The sequence below is a fragment of the Protopterus annectens genome, chromosome 3.part0, assembly GCF_019279795.1.
Source record: "Protopterus annectens isolate FY-2018-M chromosome 3.part0, PAN1.0, whole genome shotgun sequence".
NCBI classification, from domain to species: domain Eukaryota; kingdom Metazoa; phylum Chordata; order Ceratodontiformes; family Protopteridae; genus Protopterus; species Protopterus annectens.
In genome coordinates this window covers 116,333,890-116,355,629 of record NC_056731.1, presented here as the reverse complement: position 1 = coordinate 116,355,629, position 21,740 = coordinate 116,333,890, and the positions used below count along the sequence as shown (strand labels likewise).

General features: G+C 43.0%; 1 protein-coding gene across 2 annotated transcripts in view; it reads right to left on the bottom strand.

Annotated features, from left to right (window-relative positions):
- The window catches only part of MRC1 (mannose receptor C-type 1), a 1,874,292-nt gene that overhangs the window by 863,122 nt on the left and 989,430 nt on the right, over positions 1 to 21,740 (bottom strand). For both annotated transcript variants that reach the window (XM_044064625.1, XM_044064626.1), the window contains exon 17: positions 3,657 to 3,820. In XM_044064625.1, coding sequence (XP_043920560.1) covers positions 3,657 to 3,820 — 164 coding nt within the window. The remainder of the gene's footprint in view (positions 1 to 3,656; positions 3,821 to 21,740) is intronic.

Genomic DNA, 21,740 nt, shown 5'->3' with positions numbered 1-21,740 from the left:
TGAGTGTCACTGTTGGGAATATTTCCATTCCATGCCCAAGACATAGTGATGGAAAGGCATGACTGCAACAAACAGCACCTGTTCTGCTAGAGCCCCCCCTAGTGCAATGGCAGGTGGGAACATGGAACTCAGGCAAACACAGACTACCAAGCCAACAGCAGGGAATAAATATTGTAGTAAGGGAACACTGTCAGGCAGGAGTGTCAACCCTACACCTTGTCCACAGCAGCATGTGTGTATTGCAGAGGCTGTCAAACCCATCCATTGTTTACTACAGCTGGGGTACAGAAGTATGCAGGCCCACGTAGGCAGACAAGGGTGCAACACTGAGTAACTTCCCTATGTAACCTCTGTCACTGAAACTGAGACTAGGCCCCACACCATGATTGGCCAGCAGGAAAAACTGGGAGTTAAAAGGGACCTGTTCAGTACACTTAGAAAGTGTGTTGCAAGCAAGTCGTGTAGATGCTTACCACACTACAAGCACTTGTCAGCCCCATGGCTGTGTAAACTGCATATAGTGAAACCATAGCAGAACGGGTAGTCAGAGCAAGGTGGAGTACACACAGCTGCAGAGGGAACTGTGGCAGGCAGCACTACAACACAGGGTCCAACACAGTGCGGTGTACAGCAAGTATTGTAATATCTGATAGTGACTTGTACCAGTTACGTCTCTACATCCTGTTCCCAGCTACACTGGCCATGATGGATACTGAGAGGCCATCAACAAGTGGCATTACCATGATGGAATCTATGTACCTGTATAGCCCTGGTCAGCTTGGCAACAGATACAGCACAGTGCCCAGCCAACGGGGCAAACCAATGCTGGTAGTGGAGGGATACCTCTACCATTTGGAGTGTGAAGTGCCACCTAAATGGTACTGGGCATGTATTGAGCGGAGAGTACAGGCCTGCAGAGATCGTGCCATCACTGTTCATCAGGATGAGGGGGAGGAACTGCTGAAATCACTGCCACACCAGCACGGGCCAGATGCAACAATAGCCCAGGTTGCTACACTGCGAGCAGAACTGCGGCAGAGGGCAGTACCCGGCAATGACTTGCCAAGCTTGGTAATGCAGAGTGTCCTAGGCTCAGCAGATGAAAATGTACTACAAGAGATGCCTTGCCATGCCACCCTGCATCGTAGCATAACCAGGGTATGGCAGAGGGCATGGGCATCCATGACCACACCTCCAGTAACACTCGCGGATATTGATGTCAGCCAGTATCCACTCCATAGTGGCAGCTTTATCCTCCGTAGAAGGTCTGATATGGATGGGACAGATTCCTTGGTTCTACTTACAACGTCACAGAATCTAAGTGATTTGTGCAAATCTGACATAATTCTTGGGGATGGCACCTTCCCTACACGGGCTGATATATGTCGCCAGCTGTATACATTACATGGCTGTATTGGTGCCCCCACCTCAACAAGGATTGTCCCCCTGGTGTACTGTCTCATGACAAGGAAATCAGAGTCTGCATACAACAGTATGTGGGAGATACTGAAGAGTATGGCTGCAGAACAGGAGTGCACCCTGGCTCCACAGTATATTATGACTGATTTTGAGAAGACAGCGATCCGTGCCAGCCGTAAGGCATTCCCTAAGAGTATTCTGAAGGGGTACCTTTTCCACTTCGCACAGATCATTTGGTGCCACATCCAGCATCACCACCTTGTGGCCCTCTATGGTAAGGACACTGCTTTCTCAATTGCCGTATGCAAGCTAATTGCATTGGCATTCTTACCAGTGGAAGATGTTGTCCCTGCATTTCTGGACATTGTGGCTATGTTAGCTGACTGTGCACAGCCTATTGGCGTATTTCTGGATCATCATTATGTGCGAGGCCGACCACTCAAGTATGCATCCCGTTGCTCTTCACAGCAATGACTACCATCATCCTATCCTTTGAGGTTTTGGAATGTTTGTGATGTCTCTGACATGGATTTCCCGTGGACTAATAACCAGGTAGAGGCATGGCATCATCGGCTGAAGGTGTTTCGGGGATGCCCTACTATGCAGCTATCCGACCTTCTGTCTGTCCTGCAACAGGAACAGAACCTGATAGATATCCGACGAGAGTCTCTTTTGAGGGGGATGCCTGTGACACCACGTAGGAAGGCTATTGTTGTAAGGGACCATCGTCTAAAGCACATCTTGCAATATAAGTGTGACTATAGTGATGTGCAGGATTTTCTCCGTGCTGTGGCACATTTCTATAAGTTATGATTATATCAGGGTTTAGTATGCACCAAGCACTGCAAACATCACTTTACATATTGTGTTAATAAAGGCTTTGCCCACAGCACACAGATTTCACACTACCACTTTGATGCCCACTTGGCATCCTATTGCAGGCACATGCTCCACTGAAAGTTGCACATGGTAGTTTCTAGGGGGGTGTAGAGTGTATCACGTAGGGGGTTTGTGTCTCCCACCTGTGGTTAGGGTGCAGGGGGTTACTATATTCCCACAGGGAATTGTCTGCAGGCATTTGTCACTGCAGCTAAACTGCCATAGTGCCATGTTATGCTAATATGTTCATAATTCAACACAAGTATAAATATTTATATTCCACAGATATGATCCCTCAAAAGAATTTTTAAATAGAAAGTACTGTTGGGAGAGAAATTTCTGAGCAAAGTTGCAGTGACTTATGCAGAATTAAGGCTCTAGTTGTTATTTCACTTGTCTTAATGACCTCAAGTTCTTTGGTTAAAAGAGTGTATTCATCTAGCACCCAGTGAGGGGAATACTCTTCCCACTTGAAATAAATTGAAGCCTGTATCATATTCCAAACAATAATAAAATAATAACAAAATACTGATACTACTTCTAATAATAATACCAGCCTTTCTAAACCTACATGTTCGTATCTGTGCTAACAAATTAATGTAGGCAAAATATTAAAATCTATTAATGAACATCAATGTGTTGCCATTGAAAATGCAAACTGGGTGCCTACTACAGCTTGGACCTCCTTTCTACTCAATACCCTAACAAATACACTGCCCAATGAAGGTTGTGGTCCACAATTAGCACACACGTATGTATCATCACGTATGTACCATCACACTAACTACTCACTAAGAAGTCAAACATGTACTGTTCTTCCTGGATCATCATATACATTAGCTGTAAAAGAGTAAGTATTTTATAACCCAACACCTTCCTCCTGGAACAGCTTGTCCACCAACATAATAGATACAACAAGCCCCCCTCTATACCCTGTACACTACCATCAGTTAACATCCTCCACACCCCCACTTCATAAATACAGCAGCTGCAAGTTCTCTGCATCTTGGGTCAAGAGGCAATCTACAGGATACCAGAACTTTGATCTTCCAGGAAAAAAATGGTAGTTTTACACTAGTGATTACACAATAGTTATGATCACTAGTATCTTGTAAACAGGTTGATATCATTCAATATGGTAGCAATTTTTTTTTTTATCAGATGTGTGCAGACATAGTCTATGCATGAGAAATGGAAATGCTTTTGGAATGCATATTTTTGAAATCCAGAATTAACTCAAATAATACAAAACAAATAAGAATTAGGAAGGTTGATAACCACCTACTCCTTATGTATAATTTGCAGATATGATGCACAAATAAAGTATACATTCAAAGCATTCTTTGACTTCTACTTACCTGCCTCCACACAAAGCGTCTTTCACTTTCACCATCAATCACAGCAAGATCCCCAAAATTCTTTTTACAAAAGGCTCTGGCTTGCTCCATGGGGACATTGTCCTTACTAAAATAGTAGTCAGACCCATTGCATATTACCCAGCCATCTTCAGTCGTATTATATTCTGTCAAAAAAAGAATGAAACATCAACTTTTCATTGAATGATTAACTTTCTAAATCTTAATGATGCTAAAGTGTGGTGCTATATTAAAAAATGACAGCTGCCAAGAAAACTGCCATAATTCTGTATAAATGGACAGGGAACAGGTTTATCAAAATCTTGGTCTTCTGTCTGTAAAGATAAAAATGATAGTTATGTACTTACCATAACACCGGGTCTTGATTCTACATGGCTGTCCACTTTAACACATGGGACTGTTCACAGCCATGTGATCCTGAGCAGTATTCAGATGTGAACAGCTGCTATAGTTTACTTTAAAATGACATGCAAACTAATACATTAACAAATTCCACTAATTATATGTCAACAGTCTGGTAAATGCAATTAGAGGCCATGTTACCAAGTCATAAGCCGACAAGATCCATTTCTCTCACTCTTCAAACTCCATTCCTAGTTCACCAAGCTCCGTTTTCTCCAGGCTTTTCTTCTTTTATTTTTAAGAGCAGCTGCTAGCCAAAATAAAATGACTAGAGTACTCAGATTTCAGATATAATTCTAAACCTGCTAAACCTTAATTCTACTTTCTTTATGATGGCATGTCATATTAATTCCAAGCCAACAGTCTGCACCTTCAGTCTCATATTCGATCAGGAATTCTCTTACTTTTGTTCAAAAATGCTGAATATGACATCATCCAAACTGGTTCCAGATAACTGATTCACTGCTAATCCATACATACTGGCTAAATGGAAAAAATAGTGTACACTCAGACTGCTAAACATGGAAACAAACATGGCTTCCATTCTATCAGTCAACATGGTTATCAAGGTGTTATAATACACCTAGTGTCATCTATCATGAAATCAACATAACAAAAGGAGATGGATCTTCTGATGGTGCCATTTTATAGACCTAGAAAAGTCCTTCGATTTGTACAAACATTTACTCCTTACAAAGCATGGAAACAAAAGTTGTATGAATGGAATAGTTAAATGATTCATGACCTACTTATAAAATAAAATCTATAAAACTGCATCAGGTTCTCATATCCATGATACAATTACTTTCACTGAAGCCTCCCAAGGATCAGTACTGTGGCTAAAGGACATCCCAAGCTCAATATCAACACATATGATGATAATTAGCAATCTGTTGAGTCAGGAGCATGGAGGATGGAACCACTACCAAACAGCACCGGAATGATGATCCCCAGATTGTTTAACAATTGCAGCTGTTCACCACATTAATTCACAAATTAATCTTTTTCTTTCAGTATTGAAAGAGCACATAGATCACTTGCTGTTCCTAAGTCAATGAAGAATACATATCCAAGGTCCATAATTGTTAGATTCTTTTTCCTACTAAGAAAATTTGAGATGAGATTTGTATAGTGAAGTTCAAACTGTATAATCCATTGTCTTTATCTTGCTTTTTTCTTTTGCTTCACTTGTTTTCCCACCATGGTCGCAAGCTGTATAAAAGGGCCACCTCCTATCAACAATCAAAAGAAAAAAGTTATACAGCTTGTGACCACAGCAGGAGAACAAGTGAAGCAAAAGAGAAAAAGAAGATAAAGATTTAACAGATTACACAGTTCGAGCTTCACTATACAAATCTTGTTTCGAATTCTCTTAGTAGAAAAAGAATCTAACAATTATGGACCTTGTATATGTATTCTTTGTGTCGATGAAAGAACAAGAAGTGATCTCTGCTCTTTTAATAATGAAAGACAAAGATTCAGTTGTGGATTAAGGCAGTGACCAGCCGTGATTGTTAAACCATCTGGGGAGCATAGTTCCAGTGCTGTTTGTTTGTGGTTCCACCCTCTATACTTCCAGCTCAACAGATTACTGATTTTGTGTTTGTGTACATATGATGATAATATGGTCCTGCTCAAAGGGATTAAATGCAGAAGAGAAGTGCAAAACAACTTCAGAAGGACTTAAGTAATCTATACTATGAGTTACAGAGAAACAAACAACTAGTAAAGCTGAAGAAAACAAATTCAGTGCTCTTTAGCACACCCACTGACTAGGTTAGACCAGTAACATTCCAAAAACTGTCCTGTACAACAATCCAGTTCTTCAAGTCAAACAACACAAATAGTTCAAAGTGTGACAATGCATACCCTATGTGCAAACTATATTGAGAGTCACTGGTCATCTAGGTGCTAAAACAGGTTAGTTCACTGTAAACTTACTAATCTACTCACTACTGAAACTAGAATACGTTTTTTTTTCTAGATTCAGAGATTTTGAGATTAAAATATGGGGGGAATTTAATAAAGCCCACATGGTCTTTTTACTGTGTAGGCATCATGCCACGCTGCTTAGATGAGAGTAAGCAGGTTTGCAATCCAGTAAGCACTGCTGGGTGACGCGCATGCATACATCAATACAGGAAGTTCCATGGCATGCAAATCACCTCATAAGCAGGTGAATCTCATGCAAATGAGGCAGGTAGTGCAATCCAGCAAGCAGATAGTCAGCTCTTCAGACCCCATGTCAGTGTCTGTAGTGTAAATGGAAACATTTCGCGTACAGGAATGTAGACAGCCAAAAGGGGCTGAAAATTGTAGATAGATGTACAGAAATGGCATACCATGTACAGATATGAGCAAAAGTATCCTCTGTGTGTCTCAAAATTACAGAAAATATATTAAAATAAAAATGAAAAATCTGGGCATGTTTGAGCAGCACACTGCAGGGTGCAAACATACCTTATTAAAAAAATGTGGCAATAACAATATTAATATTATGAGAAAGAAATGTATTACAGGACTCTGCGTGGAGTATCTACAGTGGTGCACTGGTGCTGTTGCTAATGTGGAAGGGCTTGGAAGCATGTAGTTTCCAGGTTGTGAACACAAATCCCTATGTAAATGATGTGGAGTTACTGAATAGCATAATGAGGTAATTGTGGCTGCATATCCCCTCCATGTAGTCAGAACCATGTTGTTTTTTTACTTGGATTTCTTTATTGTAACGGTCCATTCTTATTCCTGGTGTTGTGCTTTTTTATATAGTCAGAGAATCATGTTGCTAACCACACAGGAGGTACCTGATATCAGGAAAGGGTGTGTCCAAGAACTTGTAAGCTGATAGGAGCTTAGCTGCACCTGTTTGTGCAGCATGCCACTCTGCTGAGTGTGGAAGTATGGGGGGGTGCACACAGACTTCAAAGCTTTGTTTACCTAAGGGGCATGTGTTTCAGCATGGTTGCTTGCTGTGCTGAGCATGGAAGTGTGCGTGTGTGTGTCCACTAATAGCTAAACTTTTTTTACCTATGGGGTGCACGTTTTCTTGGCATGCCACATTGCTGAGAAAATCTAAAAAGGACAATGACGTATTAATTAATCATGACCCTTGTTTAACTTAAACTAGGGCCATTAAATGATGCTAATGATATACTAGGCAGGTGCAATGCATCATAGTTAGCCAGTCATGCAGGCAGCACACCTACAGTGTAGAACTATAAAGTATGCATACACCCTACAATCTGATTTTTCCACATATTCTGCACTATTGGAGTACAGACTTGGGAATTTTAACTGAAATAATGATAGGAGCTGCTGCAGGTCTGGTACATCTGTATGTGCTAGATGCTGAAGTCAATATTGCTGCTGCTGCTCACAACAGGCCTAGGCAGAGAAGGAGAAGACTGTTCAGGCCCTGGGTAACCATCCAGGAGGTACATGAACTGGAAATTGTAGAGCACTACAGGATGGACAGGGAAATTCTACAAGAACTCACTGAGCTCTTCCGCCCTCAACTCAGACCCAGAGCCAACAGAGGGGAGCCCATTCCAGTGGAAACAAAGGTATGTGTAGCCCTTAGGATAATAGCCACAGGTACCTTCCAAAGACGAACTGAGGACATGATGAGGGTCTCAAAGGCATCAGCATCAAGGGTAGTCTACCTGTTCCTGGATGCCATGCCACCACATGCCAGTGAGCACATTTATTTTCTCCTCACCCCCCGAGGCTAGGGTCAGAAATATGCAACATTTCTACCATGTAGCACACTAACATGAGGCATTGGGTGCCATAGATTTCACTCATTTACACATCAAGGCACCACTCAGTTAGGAAGGCAGAATCTACGTCAACCACAAGGGGTACCACTCCATCAACTGCCAGGTCTTGTGCAATCCCCTGGGCATTATCATGAATGTGTGTGCTGGGAGCCCTGACAGTTATCACAACTCCCATATATGGCATGCATCACAGCTATACCAGATGTTTGCTAGGGGGAATATTCCATATGACCATTTGCTGGGGGATGCTGGCTATGCACTGGAACTGTGGATGATGACACCCATCAGAAATGCACACACACACACACACACACACACACACACACACACACACACACACATGAAGAATGCCATAATGAGACACACACACACAAACTAAGAACATCACAGAGTGTGTGTTTGGGCTGTTGAACTCACAGTTCTGGTGCCTTCATATATCTGGTGGAGCCCTGCAGTACTCTCCAACCATATGTGCACATATGTTCATAGTATGTGCCATGCTACACAATATGATTCAGTGGAAACAGCTGCAGCAGGATCAGCAAAGGGAAGGGATACACAGCTCCCCACCAGTGCCTAGGTCAGCACAGCCACACTCACAGGAGGACTCGGAGGAAGAGCTCCCTGATGATGTCCCTGTAGGCAGAAGTAGGCATACCCAGTACACCCTGGCATTGGCTAAGAGACAACACATACCACATTCACTGACAACCTAGGGACTGACACCTTATTCCTACTCACATACATTATTAAAATAGTTGATGCCAGACAACCCACACAACCTCTACCTATCCATGTATTGGCTGTATACTGCTTGTACCAGACAAAGTCAGCCCTGAACTACAGGTCTGTCAACTGCTGCATTCACAAGGTAAGTCTCTAACCTACACATTAATTGTAAGGATGACTATAATATGGTATTGTATGTATGGATCTGCTGCTGTTATACAAGGAAATATAGTGGGCTATTTGGACAGATGTAACATCCACATGGGACTACAGATACTCAGTCCAGTAGTATGTGTTCCATAATATTCACTATGCCTCATGGTTGGAATATTCATGACATCAGGCAAGGGAGATGTTAAACAGTGGGCATACATGATATTTGGAATACTGTCTGCCTAGGCTGATCATGTGCTGTCGGTCCCCCACCCCCAACATAGCAGTGTACCCATATAACCGCTTTAACAGAAAATCAGCTATGGTATATCAGTGGAGCAGGCAATCTTGGGGCTGTAACATAGATATAGCTCACATATTGTATGTCTCTCTTCTTGCAGGATAACAATGTACATATTTATGCTGTTGACTGTGAGATGAATGACTCCTCTCTGTCTGGCGACATGTGTGGCTCAGTGGACTAAGGATGCTAGCATGGGCGATGGTGTTGATGGTTCTAATCTGGAATTACTCACATCTTTTGCATGTGAGGTAGTACTATGTTGGTGTTTTCACAGACTGTCATACCTCTCAACCTCTTAGTGCAAGAAATCAGGACAAAGTCAGAAAGATTATGGGGACAAAGGCCCAAACATAGGGACAGATTTTAAATATTGTTCCCATAAACCTAGAAAGTTGCTGGAATTAAAGGTGTTACATTCTTACATATTTTCTAAAGGATATAAAGTCTGAAACACAAATATTTGTCTGTGTTTAGTATAATGTAGTGACATCAATATTCAATAATTCACCAGAAGACCACAAATGTATGAGGAACAGACCAAACATATGAGGCAAACCTCAGAACATTCTGTGAACATCAAGACAGTTGAGAGGTATGTAGACTGTCAATCTGTTGGTGGTGTAACATTACCAACCTTAGTCACATATTAAGTACAGCACGCAACTGCGGAATACCATGGACATTTTGAGTGAAGTGCAGTACTTCCGAAACAGGGGTGGATGTTAATGTCTGTAACATACAAAATCCCAGAGTGGAGTACAGGTAGGTGTAGCCTGGAGTCACTTTATAAGTATGGACAGTCCCACTGGGCATGGCCAGGCACTTAGTTAAAATGAGCTCAATTCTGTTGCCCCTTTATCAAAATGACCTGTTATGTATAAATGTCTATACATACAGAGATAGACGTATACATATCCGTCTGTCACTATCTCTCTCTCACATGCATAGTATATCTATCGCTATGTAGTGTCAACTAGATATATACCAATATATATATATATATATATATATATATATATATATATATATATATATATCTATATATATATATCTATATATATATATATATATATATATATATATATATATATATATATGTATATATATATATATATATATATATATGTTAAAATGATATATACACTCCCCATATATCTATGTAACACATATAAATATCATACACACACAGCTACATTTATATACACATCCCTGATATATAAACAAATATGTGTGTGAATGTCTGCATTGTCCAACATACCCTAATAATGATGAGTAAATCTCCACTATCACACATCCATACTGTTGCTCAAATGATCCAAACTAAGGGTGCAACAGTACATAATCCACTTACCTACAGACTCCGGTGCCTGCTGGATGTCACCACGTAGACAGACACAGGTGAGCAGGTGGTGTAATATATAACGTTGTCAACACACATATGGACAGGGCACATTGTTCCTGCCCACAGGTATGCTTATGTCACTGCAAGCAGTCACATATGGCCATACTGGTAACTGTACACACATAGCTAGGATAAAAAAAGTTATCTTACTGCTAGGATACTAGGGGCAGATAACAGTATGAAGCAATATCACTCTGCAGGCCACAGATGTTGTTCGACACAAGCATAGTTTTGTGTAATGCACAAGTACTGTGCCTGCAATCACATATACAACAGACTTAACCTGTGGTGCATACGATAAGTACTGTGATCTGTGGTGTATAAGACTAGAGAGGTAGGGGTTCTAATCTCACTCCAGCCCACTTGGTGTGTGCGTGTGTGTGCATGCGTGTGTGTGTGTGTGTGTGTGTATTCCCCTGAGAAACAATGGACATGCCCTCATGGGCTATACACCTGAAATGGTTATGCACTTTTTGGGCCTGTAATTTGCTGCTGGCTTCCAAACTGCCATCTTCTACAAGGCCTGATGATGTCAGCCACCTTACGACTACCAGCTGACAGTGTAGTATCAGACATAAGACATGGCACATGAGATAACTACTGTGATCTGTAGTGTATATGACTAGATAGGTAAGGGGGTCTAATCACACTCCAGCCCACTTGATATGTGTGTATATATCCATATGGTATAACCTTGGTAACTTAGACATAGGTAGGGTTTTGCAGTGTTTTAATTGTAGCGGGTGATATGCCCCCCCCAAAGGACTGACCACAACATGGCCTGCTTATGTCATCAAGCATAATATGTCCTAAACTGATAGTAGTAGCAGACATGAGATTTGTTGCATGCAACACATACTGTGATCTGTAGTGTGTACTCCTATATAGGTTATTGTTCCCATCTACATACAGTCAACTTGCAAGACATGTGTGCCGATGTCCCTCTGTTGCATATATGTGCCATCAATGGGCCACTTAGTGACTCCTACAATGACAGTATCGTGGATACCTAAGTTGCTGCTTTGTACATGTTGCCTGAGTGGGGGATATAGTCAAATGAATTGGCTCAGTTTGGGGCGTGTATATCCTGATGTACCCTCATGCAGGTCCTTGGTGACTGCCTCAGAAATGTCCACCATGCGTAGCAGTCATGCTCCCTGTCATGCATCCAAACTGTGTACAGTTAACTCTGTGTAGATCACATATATGTGTGCTGATCAGCTCCATGATGATTGCTGCTACAGGCATACAGATATGCATACTTAGACAAAGAGGATGCCCAAATTATGTTGGTCAGTGGATGCACCACATCTATGCAAGGGTGGAACAGTTGCCATTTTCCACTCAGTCAGTGTGCAGCCAGTGGTGTCAGTAGGATTGCAAGGGTTTCCAAATGGTGTTAGTAATCCTTCTGAGATCAGATGTGGCCTGCAATGTTAGCATGCGCAATGGTTGTTGTGCATGGTCCATTGAGAAGCCAGTTACAAACATCTGTAAATATGAGAATTATGGAACAGGTTGTAGGAATGTCATGTGTCACATTTGGTGGGGATATGGGAGGGTAGTTGATGCAGACAGTATGGGAGTACAGGTTAGTTATGAGTACAGACCCATCATATGTGCCATCATGACATCTGATGTCAGTGACATTCTGGGCCTGGCCTTTGAGGTTACACATGTAACTTCACTGTGCGTTGTGATTCTGCTTTGTGTGGGTGGCTAATGCTGTCACTTGCCATGTCTACATAACATCACAACAGCACTATGAGCTTCATTTAGCTGAGATTGATACTGCATGTTGGGGGGGGGGCACCCTCACCCCAACTGTCACACAACAATGTCCACCTGTTGTTGCAGAGCCTGCTAATGGAAGTTATCCACCACTCTGTTGTGGTGAGCCATGACAAGCCTGTGTCTCACCTTTCTCATACAGCTGAGTTAATGCAGTTGTAATGCTGCTGACATAATGCATGGCTGTAGAGCTCTGCATACCTGCCTGTCCCATCTGCAAGGGGATGTGCAGTTATGCTATGTCAACCATACCACAGGAGGTCATACCTGGTTGTCTTCACATATATGTGGGTATTGTCTTCAGGGGGAGGGGTGTGCTGGTAGTTCCAGAAAACATGATCTGTGGGCAGATCCCTCCAGGTAGGACCTCACATTGGGGGGGGGGGGGGGGGTTGCAGTGGTCACATAATGCAGTATGTTGCTTCCCATGTGGGGATGTCACAGCACTACTGCAGGGCATTGTAGATAAGGACCCGGACCATCCTTTGGGCATGTGAGCTGCAGCATGACTAAGCAACACAGTGTGTCCATATTACACTTCCCTAATGTGTTTGTCTGTGCTCTGTAGAGACACCTTGCATGACTCTCTTCCTGCAACATGCTGGCAGAAACTGCAATACTTACATGTACAAAGGACAACTAGCATGTAGTGCAAAGCAGTGTCCCCAGATCTCTGAGTTTTGTCACCTGAAATGCCATGATAGGGGTTAGCATGGACATGAGCACTACCACTGTCGTACACCTACTGACACTGGACCAAACACTGTTACCTTTGCTGATGGCCAAATCATGCCTACAAACTGTAACAGGCAGAGTCCATTGACTGTTACACCATGCAATGGATGTCGGACATAAGTCTCACTCCACCAACCATGCCCTGACAAAGTGTATGACAATATTCGGCCAGCAGATCATGCTGGAAACTGTGTATTTCATGTACAGAGTGTTAAATCAGCTGGTGGATAGACAAGTGTCTGACAGTCATACTCAGGGAACACAGCAGTGGGAGACCTAAGCTGCAATGATGCCAGTCACCATTGGAGTTCATTATTGGTGTACCCCTTCTATCTATTCCCTCTCTGCAGTCACACCCACAGTCACTGACCTGTGACAGAGTACATTAGCAGGTGAGTGCATATCAGGAGCTGTCACAAAATCCCACACAGAACCAACAGTTATCCAGAATGGCCTAAGACACAGTCAGTTGTTGTCTGAGCCACTGACAACAACTAAATGTCAATGACTACACAATACTATCCTGTGGCGATTCATGCACCCCTGCAAAATATTATAGTGTCTGCACACCACACACAGTCAAGCCATTACACATGGAATTATGGACACAGAGAGTAATGTAGCCTTCGACTGTCACTGGTCAGAAAGATGTGGATGCATTCACTGTTGTACAGCCAGTACCAACGAGTTTGGGATGTACATCCCAGACTTTCACTGGTATACTGAACGTGGCAGTCATCACACCTATCATTGTGTGCAATAGCACCCTTGCCATATCACTACACAGGCATATCATACAACTGTAGCAGCCACACAGGTTCCAAGGTACACCAATACACAATGTAGATAACATGTCCTATGGAGTCCATGGCATGATCATACATGTGTAGATTGTCTCAAAAATGCTTTGGAGGGGATGTACATGGCTCCATACATGGAGGTTCCAGTTCCTACTGTGTAACTCTCACATATTCATGACAGGACTAACACATATCTCACCTGTTCTACACATCGGCAGCATCACTGTGGTATGCATACCACATGCTGGTAAGACAGGTATGTAACACGGGCAGTACACCCTTCATGAAATAGGCCTCCCATGCATGTAAAGCACACATCTGCTGTAACACACATCATGTTCAGGTTACACACTGGGATGCTGAACAGGACAATCATAACTGCTGTCAAACTGCTGTTATTGGACATAGGACATATGTAGATGGGTCATCTCCATCAGCACAGCTTGTAGGTGTGTTAGTTCCCAAAACCCTGTTGGCACTTATCAAGGGTAGCAGACCTTCTCACAGATTAGGGATGCATGATTATGCTGAATGCTGCCATTGTCTTTGTTATCCTGTTACACACATATGAACCTATGGAGCCATGCACTTTTAGTGCTGTACCTTGCTGATGACAAATTACTGCTGTGCTGACATGCCATCCTGTGCTGCTGTGCTTCCATTGTGTTTCCATAGATTATCCCAACAGACTCTTGTAACAGAAACATAAACAGGCCATGACGCACCTGTCATTGTGTAACTATACAGCCAATACAACATCATACAACATAAGGTACACAAATATATGTGGTATGCTCATGACAAATACCAGCATACAGTATCTGTCGGTAACCACTACAAGTCGCATGATGAATGAACGCTGCATTACACAAGTATATGTTAACTAATATAGCCACCCTGTGCATCAGACATATAGCTTAATTTCCCTTCATTGATGGCAAGGATGACAGGGATGTGGCAGAGGTATCATCACTTGCACAGGGTGTTGTGTTAGGATGCATGAGGCCTAGACTGTCCAAAATGGTAGACAGCATGTGTGTGAGTCAGGAAGGGAGCATGTAAGATGGACCATGGAGAGGTGCCATGTATATCTGTATGTGACCTGAATTTGACAGTGGTGTGTGAGTGTGGGCATGTACACAGTCAAGCTCAGTGCTAGCCCTACTCCTGTGTATGTTGGACAGCTTTTGACTGTACATGATAGAAGTGACAGTTCATTGTCACCAGCCCCAAAAACAGGAACTGGCTCTGCCAGAAGTTGCACTGGCACTTCCATGCCGAAGGCTAGAAGCAGTACTAACACCTGACAGTGACTGTTATCTGCTGGAACTGTGTCCCCAATGGGACTACCCAGGGAGCCCATGGTCTGCTACATCGTGGTGTGGACAGCACACTCCCCTCTGTAATGCTGGATATACTGCCACTACAGGAGCATGAGTGTGCACAGCCACATGGACTCTCTGCAGATGGGGTCGCTGACCTATGTCCATGGGTCCAATGCTCAACTCCAGCCACACATTCCAGCACAGACAATGTGAGATCCAAGACTGAGACTGTCTCAGCCCACCATGCATACACTGCATCAGTGAACTGATCCAGGATGTCCCCAGAGTGGTGGAGGCAGTCATGGATGTCATATTGTGCTGCATCCATAACCCTAACAATACATCTTGTGTTCCATTCAGAATATGCCTGCGCCTCCATGATGGCCAGAAACATGCATCAAGTGACCTGTGATGTGACACCTGCAACAGGTGGTGGATGGACAGCAGGCCTCCTACAAGCACTCCTGTCAATCTGCTTGTGTGGGACCTCACCCACTCTCTGGCTATGGCCAGTGTCTACACTCATTTGAGCCATAGTTGCCACACTTTCCTGTTCAATGTTCCCCACCCTCTGACTGTCCAATATCTGTGACCTTCAGGGACAGGGTATGTGTGGGCATACAAACTGCGTGTGGTGAAACTGGAGGCAGAAGTGGGATGTCTTTCTCTGAGACCGATTCAGCCCCAGACACCCCCACCTGTGCCTCACTGTGGCCACCATCATCATCACAGTCCAAAGAGACACTGACATCAGCTTGTGTACGGGACATACACCAACCCGCATGGTCACCTGGAATAAGAAAGAAAAAAGCAGTACATTAATATCTGCATTACTGTGTATGAAAAGCCTCCAAAACTCATAACAATGAAGACCCACAACTAGACTAGCAGTCAAACAATTTTCTTCTCTGCTTTCGTCCACACACTTTCTCAGAGCAAAATATAAATTCAACTCAGGACCTTTATAACCATCACAAAGTAAATCAAGTGAAACATAACCAGTAATATTCACCTTTTAATTAATCAGAATGACACTATACTTGAAAAAACAACACATAAATACCCACTACAACTCTCTTAACAAATATATGGAAATACACATCACTGCCTAATGTATTCACCATCAACCTGTTGTATTTTAAAAAGGCATTTTAGATTCCTTGCGTCATTTAAACCAGGTGCCTTATCTGCTCTTAATTGGAACTGCCAAAGTGTATCTGTTTGTTGAACTACAATCTCATGACTAACCCTTCTGGAAACCTTAGATACTTGTTCCAGTCTGGAATTTAAAAACATCCTATGCTGTTTACACACATAGTTATGTTTACATAGGGCTTTATTTTGGCCCTTAACTGTACTAGAATATAATTGTTCTCTAAAAAAACAAGTGTCATGCTTACCAGGAGCAGGACCACGGCATTGGGCAATACCTGACAGACCTGTGAAAAGCTGAGTGTGGGGTAATGTCAGTACCTCCACATGTTGCAGCACAACAAGGTAATATGTCCATATATCGCACATTTATAGTAGCTACTGTGTTACTTGTTATATTGGTCACAATCTGAGTATGAGTGTATAACTGAGGTTAAACCAAAGAACAAAGACCTGACACCCACATAAAATTATCTATAGCCTGACACACTGACTGCTACAGTAGTAAAATGCTGATCACAGTAAACTTACCTGCACGCTCCTCAGTTGTGGAAATTTTGGCATCCACCTCCACAATGTACGGTGTGATGGATGCCTGGGAGCTGTTGTGTGTGCCTAGGAATGTCAGGAATTCCTCAGTGGCCGAGAGTGGTTGTTGCACTGCAGGCCCTCCACCAGTGACAGCACGATCCCTGGATATATCTGCTGCCCTTCGTCATGCAGCATTTATCATGTTGTGTGCCCAGTGTCAATCCTGCTCATATGTCCTGCCCTGCTGGCCTGTGCCATTCACATCATGGACAAGGTCTGGCATAATGCACCCCACTGTTTCCTGCTTTGTCTCCTCCCAGATAGTAGGATGTGATGATGTTGCCTTAGTGCTTGCAGTATAATTTCACTGTCTACTCCCGAGAAAGGTACATGGCATCTATGGTACATAATTCCTGAAAGACAAAAAAGGGGAACACATTACAAGATCACATATGTAGATGGTTTCACTTCAAAATATCGAAATGCTGAAATCTTGAATTTCAGCATTTCGAGACAATAAAGTCGAAACCGTACAAAACCAAAACTTCACAAACCCGAAACTATACACCCAAACACACAGCACACACCACACACAAACCACAACACCCACACCACAAAACAAATAAACACAAAAAACCCACCAAACACACAAATATCTACACTAGTCAAAACCAGGGGGGGGCAAGCCCCCCTGCACCCCCCCTACTTATATATACTAACTCTGAGATCACACAAACAGTAACAGACAGAACACTCACACCCAAACATATCACAGTCCTCCGCGCACACACACACACACACACACACACACACACACACACACACACACACACACACCAACATATCCAACAATTAGACACTCATACATTAACCTACCTACCCTAACCCACACATACACCTTAAAAACAATCTAACACACACTCAGACTCCCACCCAAAACCCTTAAAACAGTCACTTACCTTACCCTCCAAGCAAATCCTTGCATCACATCAAACTACATCCAACGTAAATACCGCTCGTCATGTAATGTAAAGCCATAACCGCGGATTCAAGATATTCAAATTCACGATTATGCACTTTCCACAGTTTAAATTCGGCTTTTTAGTCTCGAAATGCTAAAATTCGAGATTTCAGCATTTCAAAATTATAAAGTAAAACCATGTGGATGTGCACTATGTACAGATACAGCAAGACCAAAATGGTTGGCACTAACCAGTGCTTGCTCACACATGTCATACTCCAGAGTTTGCAAACAAGCAAAGTGTGTGGATACAACTGAGATAGTAGCAATTGTCAGGTATTCCCTTGTGTACCGTGACAGCTACTGTTGTTATTATCATAAACGCAACACTCAGGTCTACTGTGGTGTGTCCCCTATGGGCAACCCGTTGATAATATGTCCTACAAACAATGCCATATGAATAGCAGTGTACTATTACAACCACTATAAGGTGATAGACCAACAAGACCAGTGTGCCACAATGGCAAAAGACAATGCACCCTTGATATTTTCTACATCCTGTGTAGGTGTAAGACAGCAAATGGCCACTGACACATCATTATCACAGGTCTAAGACAGGCTTAATGCTGTAATCACTATTCTCCGTAAGTCTATTCACCTATCTGCAACCTGTTGTACACAAAAACTTTTACATACCTGATGGAGTGCAGTACTCCTCTGTTGATATGTGTTGATAGTATAGTTGTCATAATGGCATGCTCTGTGTGAGGAAGGTCTCATACAGAATGGTCCCCCATAGCCCGCTGCTTGCCTTTTAAACATGCTTCCCAGCAGCAGGTGATTGCCTGTAAACCAATCTGTGGTTTTGAAATGCTATTTGCAGCCAACACAGCTGATTTGCACTATCATCAGCCAATGACATGCAACCACTGTGATTATATAAGTCCTTCATGTAGATTAGGGCCCCTTTCTGATATGTTGTGCTGGAAATTACTGGGGTGAGGAGACTACATTGTTGCAGAGGGTAGGTCTGCAGCAGACACCTTTACATAGAGATGGGTGTGCTACAGGCTTCAGCTACTGCTGCAGGTAATACACATAGGCAAAGATTATGAAGACTGTGGAGGACAAGCTGTAGGAGTAACTGTGTGAGCTGTGTCAGCCTTGTTGTAGAGCCAGGCCCAGAGTGACAGAACTGTTTACACTCCAATGAAGGCATGTGTTTCAGATAACAGATATCATTAACAGAGTACTAGGCAACATGTTTGGTGTGTCCTTGAGCAAGATGGGGTATATATATATATATATATATATATATATATATATATATATATATACACACACATTTATGTGAATATACCCACCATTTGGTCATGTGCCACGCTGTGTATTACAGTCTGTTAGTAAAATCCAGCATGTATGAGGGCAGTCCTTGTTACAAGCAGAGACTTCAAATATGTATGTTTGTTGTGTTGTTCAGCTGTAGTAGTCTGCACTGTGACTCTGAAATGATTGTGTGGTGCACTCTGATATTAGTGGCCCTCATTTGCAGTACCTCAGTTGACATTCTCTGTGATTGCATATTACTGTATGATGTGACAATTTATGCATATATACATTTGCTATAAGGATACGTGAAGTGTGTTCCTACCTACAAACCTGTGACTTCCATCAGTTAAAAGCATTCTATTCATTTGACATGCACTGGGTGGATAAAGAGTGCATGACTCTGCCATTAATTGCTGGCTTCATGATACTGAAAACTCAGTGTTACACACCACTGTATTTGAACCCATGACTGTGTGTGGCAAAAATGTACTGTTTATGAAGCATTTAACAGACTGAGATACTGAGTCACTCCTGCAATAGGTGCATTTGCAAGACATATCTGCACACCTACAGGCTGTGAAAATCATGTCATCCATCAGTATGTGCAAGGCTTTATATGGCTGTATCACCAGGGTCACAGATGCACATGTATTTTGCCATTAATGCCTTAGCAGGTGTCTTTTTACATGTTGCTGATAAAGGGGCACATGTACCTGCTAGCAGAGGCCTCACTTACATCCATTATTATGTATTTCACTTTCTAGTGGTGTACTATTGCACCAGAGTCCCAGGAACACTCCCGTGTTTTCCATTAAGTTTTATTCAAGTTTGTGCAGCACGGCACTCAGGTCCACTGAAACCCGCTTAATGAATGTAACTGTCAATTACTATGTTTTTTGAAGCACCTATTTTAAGTAAGAGTTGGGTGGCATGGCAGGTTAATGCACTGGTCTGCAGGTGTGATGGTCTCAAGTTCGAAACATGGAACAGGTGCTTATTTTGTAAATGTGTAATTGAAGTTTAAGGATATATAATCAATATAGCTCTATTTAGTTGAGCTTAACAGGCCACACAGCATCACGTTAAAAAAAATAAATAAAAGAAAAATGGGGAAATAGGAAAGTGGTGAAATGGGTGCAAGTAGGGGGGAAAACATAGTGGAAGACAGGTAAGGATGTGCAGGAAGGGTGTAGAAAAGAACCATAGCTATCCACTTCTTGTACAGCAACAACTGTGCACTTGGACAGAATATATACATGGATTGGAACTCTCACTCACAGAGAGAGGGGTGAGAACAACATAACTGTGTTGTCAAGCCAATTGGACCAAATTACTTGTGTCCAGCAGACACATGGGCGAAATGGAGAGCTATGAAATAAGAAAATGTAATGAGACCTTGGGACACAGGTGGACAGTAGTCTCTCCTTTGATAATCACATCACCACAGTGGTCAGGAAATCCTTCTACATGGCTCATCTCATCACAAAAGGATTCTCATCCAGAAAAAAAGAGGTCATTGTTCCCCTCTACTCATCACTCATTAGACCCATTATAGAGTACAACGCCCCTTTTGGTATGTACCTCACAAGACATCTACAACAACTGGAAAGACCACAGAAATACCTCAGAAAGAGGATTACTGGCCTCAAACAGATGCCCTATGCAGTCCGTCTCAAAAAACTACAGCTTTACTCCATCGCATATCGCCTACTCAGGGGCGATCTCTGCCTAACATACAAAGCTATGTCAAACCCAGAGCTGTTGGACATGCTCCACTTAAAGAAATACCAATCCCCCCGAGCTACACGCTCTAGAGACCTTAACCTTGTCACCACAATAAACAGAATATGCTGGAGGGATAGATTCCTGTCCCAGAGACTTCCCATACTCTGGAACAGACTACCTATCTATGTCAAACAGAGCTCCTCATTAGCACTCTTCAAGAAAAATCTTGATGATTGGATGGGAAACGGGAAATTCACCCCGGGGATCACTTCTGTGGCTCAGCTCGACAGGGGCATAGGAAAATAATTTTCTTGGGTGGCGAAAGCCAGGGTACATTTTTTGGCTAGGCTTGTATGGGCCCTAGGGCCGACAGCCTAGTACCTACCTATGAACCTATGTATGGGACGATATTTTTTTTGGGATAGGTGCCTATTTTTTTAAGGTGTGAGTGGAATGCTGGGAAAGGGAGATAGGTACATCTGAGGGAGGTAAGTTGGGTAGGTGAGGATGCATTTGCAGAGAGACAAGACAGACAAGACAGCAGACAGGGGCAGTGTGTGCTACATGAGGGGGGTGAACACCTTGGACAGAGAGGATGTGTGGACTCCAAGTCCCATGTACCTCCAGATGGCAGCAGTGTGACTCACATCCCCACCCATGGGACTGTTGCCACTGCTCCTTCACTGCCCTGAGAGTGGCAGTGCTGGAGGTTGGGCACTGGGGCAAGGCTGCCACATCAGGTCACCCAGCATTCCCTCAGTCCAGCACAGGCGGTGGTCAAACCCATGATAGACTATCCTGCACACCAAGATTGGCAGCTCATCCTGGGTGACAACACCCTCTCCACCACCGCTCCCAGAGGGGGGGCTGGGCCGCGTCCTGTGGGGAGGTACTACCTGGCACCACAGGTAGTGCAGGAGCAGCAAAGGGGGCATCACAGGTCTGGGTCCC